Here is a 12,744-nt window from a genome sequence, read left to right on the forward strand (position 1 = left end):
AGGCTGCCCATCATCCGATCACAGCGTGGGCGAGACTCACTCCTTCCTCCCGCTCAGCTTCTCTGGCTCCTGAAGCACAGCCTGGGCGGCTGTCCCACGCCCCGCCTATCGGTCTGGGAACGCCTCTAGGGGCGGGGCCCACGACCACGCACGCGCAGTGCCGCGGCGTCGCGCCTGCGCCGTGGCGGGGCTGAGGGAGGCGGGGGATTGGTATGAGAGCGAGTGTGTGAGGGGAGGGAGGTGGCCCGGCCGAGCGTGGTACTACGGCGGGCGCGGGCCGGAGGGGGCGGGGGGATGCGCCGCGGCGGCGGCGCGGGCGCTGGGCTGGGGCTTGGCCGCGCCAGAGCAGCGGATCCCGGTGTCGCCGCGGCAGCTGCGCGGGTGTCGCGCTGGGTCGGAAGACGCCGTACCACTGCGCTCCCCCACTTTTTTTTTTTTTTTTTAAAATAACCGGAACCAATGAACGCGGCGGCGAGCCGAGCTCCGCGGGCCGCCGGTGAAGGGAGCGGGTTAGCACCCGGCGGGAGTCCGCTTCCGAGGCGGCGGGGCCCCGGGCAGCTGGCGGCGAGCGAGTGGCCGGCGGCTCCTGTGAGCGCTCCTCCCGCCGCGGCACCCGGCCGGGCCTCGGGCCGCCCTCTCCGGCGGCGCTGGGCAGCAATGCTGCTCTTCGGGTTGTTGGTGGCCGGCGTGGCGGACGGATGCGACCTGGTGCCCCGGCACCTCCGCGGGCGGCGCGCGTCGGGATCGGCCGGAGCGGCTGCGTCTCCTTCGGCTGCGGCTGCGGGAGAGCGCCAGGCGCTGCTGACAGGTGAGGCCCGTGCGGGCGACGGGCAGGCTTGGCGGGACTCCCGGCAGGACCCCATCCCCCGAGAGGGCGCCTCGCGGTTGCCTTGGCGCCGGTCGTCGCACTTCGGACGCCAACCTAGTCCACTGACTGGCGCCTCTACTGTGGTTTCTTCGCCCTTAGTGGGCTCCTGCGAGCTTCCCAGCTGAGCAATGCAGTGGTTTCTCTTTCGTGCTGCCGAAGGGACCAGTGGGGTCTGTAGGGGTCATTTCCCCTCTTCCCAAAGCCGCCGGAGAAAGTAGGCGGCGGCAGCAGCAGCAGTAGCAGCAATGCGGTATGGAGTTGGCCCCTGCTGCCTTTGCAAAGGCGGCTGGCAGCTTCTTACCGATCGAGAGCCGGGCTGAGCGCCCTGTCCCAGGGGAAGCTGCTGAAGAGATTCTTTGAGAGCCACAGCACCTAGTGGCACTAGTGGTTCCGTGTTAGTATGAAGAAACGTCAAAGTCTGGTGTGTTTTTGTGAGGGTACGAGGCCGCTTTAAGGGATGGAAAGTATATGCTGTTTGAGAGCATCACTGGGTGACAAAGGGTGCAGAAAGCGCAGCAGGTAACCAGAAACACACCTAAAATTTACCAAGTGCAGGATATTTGTGACGTGGATTTGGGTAGCATAGTTCTGATGGAGTGCACCAGTATCTTTTTTAAACACAGAACGTTCTAGCACTTACTGAAAACTTGCAAATATGTTTGGTAAGGTTAAGTAGAAAATTGTATGCTTTTAAAGCCTTCATTGTCTTATATAACTGATCTGGTGTGGTTTAAGCAGTGATGGAAAGGTCCTGAAATGATTTCCTGGGGCAAAGCGGTGGAGCTAGAGTAACTTATTTTTCTTCCTGCTTTGTTTATTTTTAAGGTAGATCTCTAGGTTTTCTGGAAGAACAGCAGGATTAAAGAGGAATAAGATGATTCACTGTTAATTTAACTGCAGTGGTAGCCCAACAGGCGTCTGGGAGTTACTAACAGCTGCTCGGGAAAGTGTTCAGGAGTCTTTAGATCATAGCAGCTTTCCTCTGAGTTCTGTGACAGGCTATTTCCTGTTGCACAGAGAAGGAGGATATCGTTAAGCGTTGTTAGGCACTTTGAGAGTTGGAGGGTATAGAGCAAAATGATCAGCATATTCAAGGTACTCAAAAAACTTACCAGACCCTGGTCAGTTGAACCAGGCAAGTCATCACTGGTTGCCTTGGATAAAGGATTATAGAATGATCTTTAGGGACGTAGTATGTAGGGAGGGATATATTGGGTGGTTTCATGCTCAAATAGTTATTTTCTAACAAGAATATGGCAAGTGAGGAAGGGAACAGTGATAAACTAGTTAAATAGGAGTGTAGGTTGAGGGCTTATTGTCTCCTCTAGGAGTGGAACGTTAGCTTCTAAATGGTACAGTAGTGTGGGTCCCCCCACCCCTTTGGCAGAAATGTTTGATTACATAATGCCTTAACAAATGTGATTGACAGAAAGGCAAGTGATTTAGAACTTTGGTGTTTATTGACTCTTCAAGCAAGTATGTTATACTGAGAACATCAAGAAATCAGCGCAGATGGACTTTTAATAAGCTGTAACCCTTTTAATTTTCTCTGTAGTTATTTATGGCACAGTTGAAAAGACACAGTGATTCTTAGTGGGAAAAATCATCACACAAAGTGAAGTTGTGCTGTAGTGCTTTTCAGTAAATTTGCTGAAATGTTGACCTCGGAATTATTTCTGTTTATAAAAGATCTCATTTTTCCCCTTATGTTCAAATATTAATTTTAAAACATTAAACATTTCCACTTAAAGTTTCAGATTTTACAACTGCTCAGTATCTAAGTTGAATAATAGAATTTTAATAAATTTATGAAAATACAGTCAGCAGGGCTGGTGTTTAGGGAAATGTAGATTGAAAAATGACTTGTGAAATTAGAATGTGTTGAAAAATGCTTTGAATTGTATGACCTCTGTAGGGCCCTTTCTCATTTAATAGTTTTTGTGGGTAGTTCTCTTTTATGGCTCCATTTGTTTTATTAAATCTGGTACATAAATGGATGGTGATACTTCACACTTCAGGAAGTGGAGCCACAGGCAAACCCTGTTACATTCCAGACAGTGTTAATGGATAGATGCAGACATGAGCATATGAGAGAATTACATTTTATGTGGATTTTGCAATCTGAAAACTTGTGAAAGAACTGTGAGAGAATTTTTCTCTGGGGTTCCCTGTGAAAGGGGTTGTCTCACTGTTGACATGTTTAATAGTTTCATAAACTGACAGCGACCCCATTCTCTCTGTTTTCCTTCCCAGATTAGCGCTTTTAATACTTAACCGTTAGGAGCTTTTGAGGCCTTTGCTTTTTATTAAAACAGTCTAGAACACACCTTTACATTGAAGCTTACTTCCAAGGGTCTTATGTTGGTGTATTTTTAGAACAAATTGTCTTTAAGTCTGGCTTGTTCTTAGTTTTGAACAACAACAACAACAAAAGTATTCTTGCAGAGATAGGCAATGATACCATCAAAATCAATAGATCCATTGTCTTACATGTCGTAGTAATATAGAACCAATATTTATAATATTACATAGTAAAATATTTAAATTGTATACGTGCATATGCATGTATATATTTTTAGTGAAAAAAGTAATTCACATGATTAAAACCTAATTCAGATTAAGGATTGATAGCTGGAAGTGGACAGAGTATATTTTAAATCAGTACTTTTGAAAACCTTTTTTGTTTAATATATACACCATCAATGGATTGAGCCAGAGGGGAGTGGTTGAGCTCATCAAAATATTGAAATAATTGTTTCTAAGAAGTCATGGAAGGGCAAAAGTATGCAAGCTATCTTTCTGCCTCTTCACTCTCTGTCTCTGCATATATATATATATATATATATATATATATGTATATATATATATATATATATGTATTCGCAGAAAGTTCAGGTTGGGAAAATATGTAGAATAACAACACTGTTTTTTTTTTTTTTACACATATACACACAGATAATTGTTTCAGAATTTTTAAACAACCAACATTAGCTTTAAAATACTCTATAAGTTTGAATCAATTACAGTAACATTCTTTAGTGCTTATATAAATATTTTATCTTAAGATTTTATCACTTCACCTATTTGGTATATTATAGGAGTATAAAATGAAAAATTTAAGGTATGTCTTTTAGATGTATTAAAATCTTAACAAACCCCACTATTCTTAGTTCAAAGTATTATAACATTTTGAAGGGCCGCTTTATCCAGAAGTGTTAAACCGCTTAAGCCGTGGGGCATTCACTAATTTAGTTGGGAATTTTTCAGGTTATCCTTGGAAAAATACTAATCCAAGCTTTTAATTGTCACTCACTCCACACTCCTAAGTCATATCCAGTAGATACTGCCTTAATAATGCCATTTCGAGTGGTTGGCTGGAGCGTGCTGTACATATGCCACGTTGAGTCATGCTATGCTGGTGTTTACATTGTGACAGCAGACTGTGTTTTCCAGAACCTTCTTTTGATGCCTTCCTGCTATTTCGTTTTCTTCTGCAGTCTTTGGCTATTGCTGTATTTACCTTGTATTGTCAGTCACAGGACTAAAGAACCTGTTTGCATCTGTTTGAGCTTCATCTGTTCTGCATGTTTAACCTTATCTGTAAGTTTGTTTAGAAACATCCCATTTCTTGCTAGTCTTCATAAAACTTTCAGGATCTCACTGGTCACTGAGCACAGAAGAACTCAGAAGTGCCGATTGGAAATGAGGGTTTAAGATTTAGCTTTCTTTGATACAAAAAGTCTAAACAGAGATAATTGCTGATGTTTAATTTTTGTTTGGGTTAATGCTAATTAATTTAGACTTATACGTAACTGTACCAACCATTTTGGATATTGGGTAGTCATTTTAATATGATGTGAATACGTTCAGAATCATGCTTGCAGTTATGTATTTATGCATATAGTAATTAAGTTATAGCATGATTAAGTGAATGTTAAAATAGCAGCTAATAATAATTAACAAGCCACTTTTGATGTTCATTAGTTTGGACCAAGTTAGGAACTAACTAGGAGATTATTTTTAATTTGCCAAGTTTTATCAACTAAACACTTACTAAATACACGGAAGAGATAGGGAACTAGGAATATGAACAAATAAAAGAAGAACATCCCATAACCAGCCTCCAACAGCTGACACCATTGCATACACTAGCAAGATTTTGCTGAAAGGACCCAGATATAGCTGGCTCTTGTGAGACTATGCCGGGGCCTAGCAAACACAGAAGTGGATGGTCACAGTCAGCTATTGGATGGATCACAGGGCTCCCAATGAAGGAGCTAGAGAAAGCACCCAAGGAGCTAAAGGGGTCTGGAACAACATATATGGTGGAACAACAATATGAACTAACCAGTACCCCCTGGAGCTCCTGTCTCTAGCTGCATATGTATCAAAAGTGTAAGTGTATCTCTGGGATACATGGGATATGGGAAAGATATGGGAAAATATGGCCGACTAGGCCATCAGTGGAAAGAGAGGCCCCTTAGTCTTGCAAACTTTATATGCCTCATTACAGGGGAACACCAGGGCCAAGAAGTGGGAGTGGGTGTGTAGGGGAGCCGGGGTGGTGGTGGTGGAGGATATGGGGGACTTTTGGGATAGCATTGAAAATGTAAATGAAGAAAATATCTAATTAAAAAAAAATTAAAAAAAAAAAGAAAAGAAGAGTAGAACCCGAGTCTGCTTGTGGGGAACTCAGACTAGCACAGGCTGGGGAGTAACAGTAACAGTTCCATTAACTACTATTACTAGGTTCCATGGTGTGCTAACTGCTTCCCATGAATCGGTGTCTTTAGATGTGAGGCTAACCCTGTCAGAGCATTACTTTCATAGAAGTATTTTATGAGAAAATGGATGCCTTGTGATCTCAGGCATCTTGCCCAAGATTTGTGAACCTAATGTTGATTAGCATAATAATGGAGTGCAAACTTTGGGGGAAGAGAGAGGCGTCTGTAGAATTTGAGGTAGACCTAGGTATGTGTACTTCCTGTAGAGGTGAATGAAAGAGCCTTCAGGAGAGGCAAATGTGAGAATAAGGAGGAGGGTAATTGTCTTCAGAGCTATGCCTAGTGTGTGTGTAGAGGGAATGAGCATCTAAAATTGGATTTCTCAGCCGTGAGCTAGGTCATATGGGAAGCCACCAGAAAAATTTGGTAAAAATTTCTTGGCACATTGATTTTGCTGCTTAACTTGGAAAATGGAATGAAAAATTTATTTTATAATTGAAAACACATAAAATACTAAATGTGTACATACTCGGGAGAATGAAATTTTAATTTTTTAGGGCAAATCCTAAGACATTTTGAATAACTTGAGAGTTTAGTTTATAAACTCCGAGTCTTCTGTCATCAAGAGGGTGAGGAACTGTGATATTTAAGCATGAGAGTGACCTGTGTTTGAGAAAGGGAGTTCTGGGTGGGTGGAAGTCAGCAGACAAAGGTGGGGAGGAGGCAGTTAGCAAGCGGTACAGGAGGCGAGAACCTGAGGGCTTAGGTTGTACAGTGGCTCTCTCTGAAAGCAAGTTGTAGAAAGTTGGTTTCTTTCTTAGGTTAGACAGGAGCCTGGCTGTTATCTTTTAATCTCACTTAGAATGACTTAATTAGTACAAGCCTTTAAAAACTCCCAGAAGAAACATGACATCTTTTTTTCCCTTTTAAGTATGCCTATTTATCACTTCAAAATTAAGTATCTGTGTGTATGATTTAGCTTCCATGATGATTCACAAAATAGTTAACAACAAAACATCACAGATATACGGCTAACTGTCTGATGAACCAAAACCCTGATAGCTAAAGATACTGTGCTTACATACGGCCTTTCAGTCTATGTTCCCGTATTCATGTTTCTTCTGTATTACAGGGTGACTGTCAGATTAGCATGTTCTCTCCTGTCTGGAGAGCTCCAGTGTCCTCTGTGAGCAACAGTCTTCAGAGGACTGGCCTATTATTTGTTTCAAAAACACCCTTAGAGTTTCCTGTGTGAGGTTCAAGTCTGGTTTTAGATGGTGGTCTCTAATACCAAACATAAGTAGGTTGTTTTTGCTGTCTCCATCTTGCTCTCAGGATCTGTAGGATTTCTTTTGTGCTCAGTCTTTCTTGACACTTTCTAGTCTGACTTCCAGTAAACATTTCCCTTGACTGGTTCCTTTGTTGCTGATTTTAAGGATGAGTCTCTGCTAAATCACAGTTCTGGATCTTGTGTTGTTCAAGCTGAACATTTCCTCCTCAGAGAACATTACTAGGAAAGTTCTACTGGGGTAGGGAACCCCAGGCCAATGATTGATTTAACTTTTGGCTTTGTTTCATTTGGCCCTTTGTACAGCTGCACAGCCATCATGGCTACTATCCCCAGAATACTTTTCTTCCAGCTAGGCTTTGTCAATCATGTAGTTTTTCAGAGAACTAACTTAGATTAAGGCGAAAGGGAGTTGGAGGATGTTAATAGTGAGGATTGAGTGTTCTTTTCTTGAAGATAGTGGTAACCACCTCTACCTAGCCCAGCTTCTCCCACAGGCCCAGGGAACCTCCAAGCCTGACCAGAAGTTTACTGCGATGGGCCTGCTCAGTGCTGTTTGCAAGTGAGCTGGTCTTTATGTGCCCTGCAGATCTTGGCCTCTGTGCAACTGTTTAGCCTACAGTTATTTTCACTTTCTCTGCCTCTCTGTGATCTTGAACTTCCTATTATGTAAGTGAAACACTTCAAAAACTCTTACTGAGTTAAGTGCTTGGTTTTTAGTTTAAAAAATACTAGCAGTGTATCTCCTATTTACATGATTTCTGAGTATTAAGCAATCTCATTAAGGAATCTTCAGAGTAAGGACCGTCAGCGATTTGTGTTTGTTAAGTGAGTATTAATGCTTGAAGTTTGTTTCCTTCCTTTCTTTGACAGGGTCTTACTATGCAGCTGTATTGAGTCTGTTCTCATTAGGCTAGTCTGTAAGTCCAGATGCTCTCCTAATCCTGTTTCCACCTCCCAAGTGGAGTTCCAGGCCTGGGGGATGCCTGTGCCCGGCTCTTTCATAACGCTGTCATCTGCTATTCAACCTAGTTTACCCTTTGCAGACCCATGTTTTCTTACCTCTACTGTTTCTCTTTCCTTTAAAATCATCTGATGCTGGGTCCCAAGATGCTCTTGATCCAACCCTTGATGATTATTCTCTACCAGAAACCACCTGAAGTTTCCCATTAAAGGCGTGTGTCCTCACTCTGTCATCTTGGAGGTCTTCTGCTTTGCCACATGTATTCATTGTATCAGCCTTTGCTACTTTCTTCCTAGCTCTAATTAAAATTTATATTTTGGTTTTTTAAATTGTAGTGATAGGCGCCCTATAATTTTGGAATTTGCATTTGTGAATTTACTGTCTGATGTGCATCAGGCCTTAGGTTTGTGAGGATGGGTCTGAGGAAGAACCAAGGGAGATTAAAGGAGAAAGCCAGATGGGTGTTTGCATATAATTTTAAGCACTATTTAACTACTGTCATGTGGTAGCTGTGACTTGAGGAACTAGTTATATAAAGATGCTGTAGTTTTCCTTAAAAAAATTATTGTAGGAACAGTAAACCTGAAACTTGTCTGGGAATTTTTTACACAATATAAAAAGTGTTACTTTTGTAGCTTATCTGTTTACATTGCTATGTTTACTAGAAGTACATTTTAGTGGTATCTCTACTTTGTATGTTCCTTTTCAGCATTTTTCAGAACAGCCAAGATGTGGAAACAACTTAAAACTTCATCTGTTGATGAAGAATGGATAAAGAAAATATGACATACATGCATATATACATAGACATAGCCATTGGAAGAAAAAAGTTCTGCTATTTGTGAACCTGGAAAGCATTCTGCTAAATAATACAACCCAGACACAGAAAGACAAATACTCCATGCTCTCACTTGCATGGGGTCTAAAAATGTCACCCAGAGTAGAATGGAGGTTAGTGGAGTGCTTGAGATTTCATAAGAGACTACATCATAAATAGGCTTATCTCATACTAAAACTAAAGGTGCAGATGTGAGATAATTGGTACATTGACCAGCCTGATACTGATGAGTGTTTCACAGTTAACACCCTTATCAAACCAAACAGTACACCTAAAGTAGCTATATATATCCTTCAGTTGTCAAGCGTACCTCAGTAAAAAATTTTTTTTTTTTTTTTTTGAGACAGGGTTTCTCTGTGTAGCCCTGGCTGTCCTGGAACTCAGTTTGTAGACCAGGCTGGCCTTGAACTCAGAAATCCGCCTGCCTCTGCCTCCTGAGTGCTAGGATTAAAGACGTGCACCCCAGTTTTGGAAGCTGGGATCTAGCCAGGATCTTGCCATTGCTAGGCAAGCTCATTACCAAGAAGCTACACGCCCAGCCCCCTTTGGAGTAAGATATGATGTAAGCAAACACAAGCTTCAGAGGTTTACCAAGCATCAGGTTTCAGTGAGATGCTTTGTCTCTCAAGATGAGGAAGATACCCTGCCCTGAAGTCGTTAGTGCTGTACCTACTTAAAGACTGATGATACACTGTGATAAAGGAGTGAGGATATGCCGTTTCCTGAGTTAAGTAGATGTTCTGTTTCCCAGAGTGGAGTAGAGCATGCGAGTTGGGTGGATAGGGGAGGGCACACAGTATGAGAGGAGGAAGCTGAGAAGGGAGACATTGGCCTATGAGAATGCAAGATGTGACTGTGTATGGCAGATATCCAGATGACGTGACAATCAGTGCTGAGCCTGTGGACTCTACCCCAACATTCATATTTAGACGCGGAGCTCAGATTTTTTGGCAGCAGTTTTGCATGTCTTATCTATCTCATTTAACACTCACAGAATCCTTGCGAGTGTCTTTCCCATAGGAAATGTTACATATAATGGGAATCTATTATCTAATTTAAAGTCTTCCAGTGCCAAGTATCTTTAGGTTAAAGTAGAGAGTATAATTGCAGTTAAATCAGGGAATGAGGCTGGAGAAGCAACAGAATTAGATATTCTAGTGTGATAGTGTGAAACTGGAGCTTTATTGTCCACTGTCCTTTGAACTACATCTTCATTTTGTTAATAATCGAATTTTTCTGTGAAATATTCTGAAGTTTTAAAGGTTGTTCTCATTTGCTATACAGATTATGAAGCCCAGTGATAATCTGCACTGTGCTGTAAAAAGTCAGTGTCCTCAGAAGATGGGAGTTCCTGCTTGGGTTTGTTTTTGTGAATATTCCTATGGGATGGAATATGGTTTTAAGACTAATAGCACTTACATGGGAGTGTAAGTTTGTTCTTCTTTTGTAGAATGTGATTTGTCTGTACACCATAGCAGGTTTTTACTAGTTTGAATCACTGTCTGATAGTGGATTATATTTTCAGGTTGGGGACTTAACTTGCTGGTGTGTACATTTTCATCTATTTAGAATATAGTTTGAAGAACTAATGAGTTAACATTATACAAAAGTGCCTAACCTAGCACCTGGCAAGTGTAAGTACTCAGTTATTGCTAATGCCTTTCCCTTTTGCCTGCAGATCAGGCCCAGGGTCATGGAAATGTGCCGAGGCTTGCTGAGTATTAGCCTTGTGCTTTCTGTTCTTTCTATGTATCTACCTGTGCAGTCCTGAGGAGTAGACACCTGGCCTTGCATACTACTACACGACTGCATTCCCAGCCCTTTCTGTGACATTACAAATAAATAACTATGAGGTGCGGATAATAGCTCAATCTATAAGGCAGTTACTTGTGAGCAGGCATTCCATCATCAGAACTGGTGGAATTGATTGCTGTGGTGACATGCATTTGCTATCCTAGCACCAGGAGAGACTGGAGAGGATCCCTGGGGGAGCTGGCCTACCAGCCTAGGCTACTTTGTAAGCACTAGTTCATTGAAAGAGGCTATGTCAGAAAAGTAGGTAGCAGGAGTCTGTGGATTAACCTCTGACCTACAGGCGTGTACACATGCATCTGAACACACACACACACACACACACACACACACACACACACACACACCACAACAGTATCATTGAAGACACTTGTGTGATCTAAGTAACTAGATCATTAATGGTCTGAGGCTGACAGAGCCTGGATAGTATTAAGGCATTCAGAATTACAGCATGGATCAGGGAGGAACTGAGGACCTCTTGGCAGATGATAGCTGGGAGGGACAGCATCTTTCGTTGGGGTGCCCCTGCAACAGTGGATGCGCATGAGAATGTGGGCTGCACTAATTGAATGCTGTGGGATATTAAAACATTACTATAATGAAGAAAGCATGGAGTTGGGAGAAGTATAGGGAAGGTGGAGAAAATGATCATAATGTATAAGTATAGATGTGTGAAAGTATCAAAAAAGTTGCAGGATTATAGAAAAATGAAACTAATTATATAGCCAGTAAAATCACAAGGTACTGGGATAGTTTTAAGAAATTAGTTGACTCTTTTGCTAAGTTATTTTATATCTATTTTGTTTTATTGTTGGTGGTGCCTGAGGCTTGAACCACTGACCTTGCACATGGTAAACATCCACTATACCACTGAGCTACACCCCCAGTTTATCTTTGTTGTTTAATCTAACCAAACGACTTTCCAATATGTTGTAGTTGGAATGTCAGCAACAAAACCTTTAGTTTCTGAGCTTAGAAGTTTATTATAGAAAAATTTAAAAATAGGGAAAACAAACTAGAAAACACATTTACTTTAACAACTGGCAGTCACTCTTCAGGTATTTTTTTTAAACATTTAAAAATGTGTATTTTTATATGTATTTACTAATAACCTCGGGATGATTTAGAAAAAGAAATTTGGAGTTGGAGATTGGTCCCAAGGGCCTTTCCAGGCTAAGCGTGTACTCAAGAGTACTTTTAAATGTGGAGTTAGTGAATCCTTGGGTGTCAGATGTATTACAGGCTTATGGAAGTGTTGGGAGCACTGATACACTCAGTTATAGGGCTCACGGGCTCTTAGAACTTACATTACTGTTTAAATTGGGAGCATAATTAATATCTTAAAATAATGACACATACCGGTTAAGAACAAAAGAGAATATATGAAATAGAGAATAGTGTGGCTGAGAGGTCATGGGACACCTGCCAAGTTTAGGAGGGTGTGCTAATTGGAGAAGCTTCTAAGAAATTCATATTAAATTAATAAAAAAATTCACCCCCCCCCATGTTTGTGGTTGTTTCCTTCCACCTTCATTTTGTTTTTTAGGGACAGGTTCTCACTATGTAACTCTGGCCATCCTGCAGCTCACTATATAGACCAGGCTGGCCTCACATTCACGGTGACTTCCCAGATCTGGAGTACAGGGTTTAAAGGCCTACACCACTGTGCATGGTTTAAGGCCTTGTTGTTGTTTGTTTGTTCTTTCAAAACAGATTCTCACTATGTAACTCTGACTGTCATGTAACTCTGTAAACGAGGTTGGCCTTGTACTCACAGATATCCACCTGCCTCTGCAACTTGAGTGCTGGGATAAGTTCACCAGTATCACCTATCCGAAGGTCATATTTTTAGTGATAGTAATTGAAGGGAGTTGAGAGTGAACATTCCACATAGAGGTATTGATAGAGATTATTTAGAGATCTCAAGGCAAGAAATAATTTGAATTACTTGATTTAAATGTCTCATTCTAGGTTGGAGAGATGGTTTAGTCAGTAAAGAGCACATGTGTAAAAGCAGGGCATGAAATATGAGTGTAATTCCAGATCTGGGGAAGTGGAGATAGGCAGGTCATTGTAGTTCATGGCCAGCTAGACTAGCAAGTCCATGGACTCCTGCTTCAGTGAGAACCCTTCCTCAAAATCTCCATATCAAGGGCACATAGCACAGCCCCAACACACACACACACACACACACACACACACACACACACACACACACACACACACAGAGAGAGAGAGAGAGAGAGAGAG

The 12,744-nt window shown here is 42.0% G+C and overlaps 1 protein-coding gene across 1 annotated transcript in view; it reads left to right on the forward strand.

Annotated features, from left to right (window-relative positions):
• Positions 1–300: 300 nt before the first annotated feature.
• Positions 301–12,744, forward strand: part of Stim2 (stromal interaction molecule 2) — a 119,022-nt gene continuing 106,578 nt past the window's right edge. Inside the window, exon 1 of the mRNA XM_021162824.1 lies at positions 301–808. Coding sequence (XP_021018483.1) covers positions 460–808 — 349 coding nt within the window. The 5' untranslated portion in view covers positions 301–459. The remainder of the gene's footprint in view (positions 809–12,744) is intronic.

The sequence above is a fragment of the Mus caroli genome, chromosome 5, assembly GCF_900094665.2.
Source record: "Mus caroli chromosome 5, CAROLI_EIJ_v1.1, whole genome shotgun sequence".
Classification (NCBI taxonomy): Eukaryota; Metazoa; Chordata; class Mammalia; order Rodentia; family Muridae; genus Mus; species Mus caroli.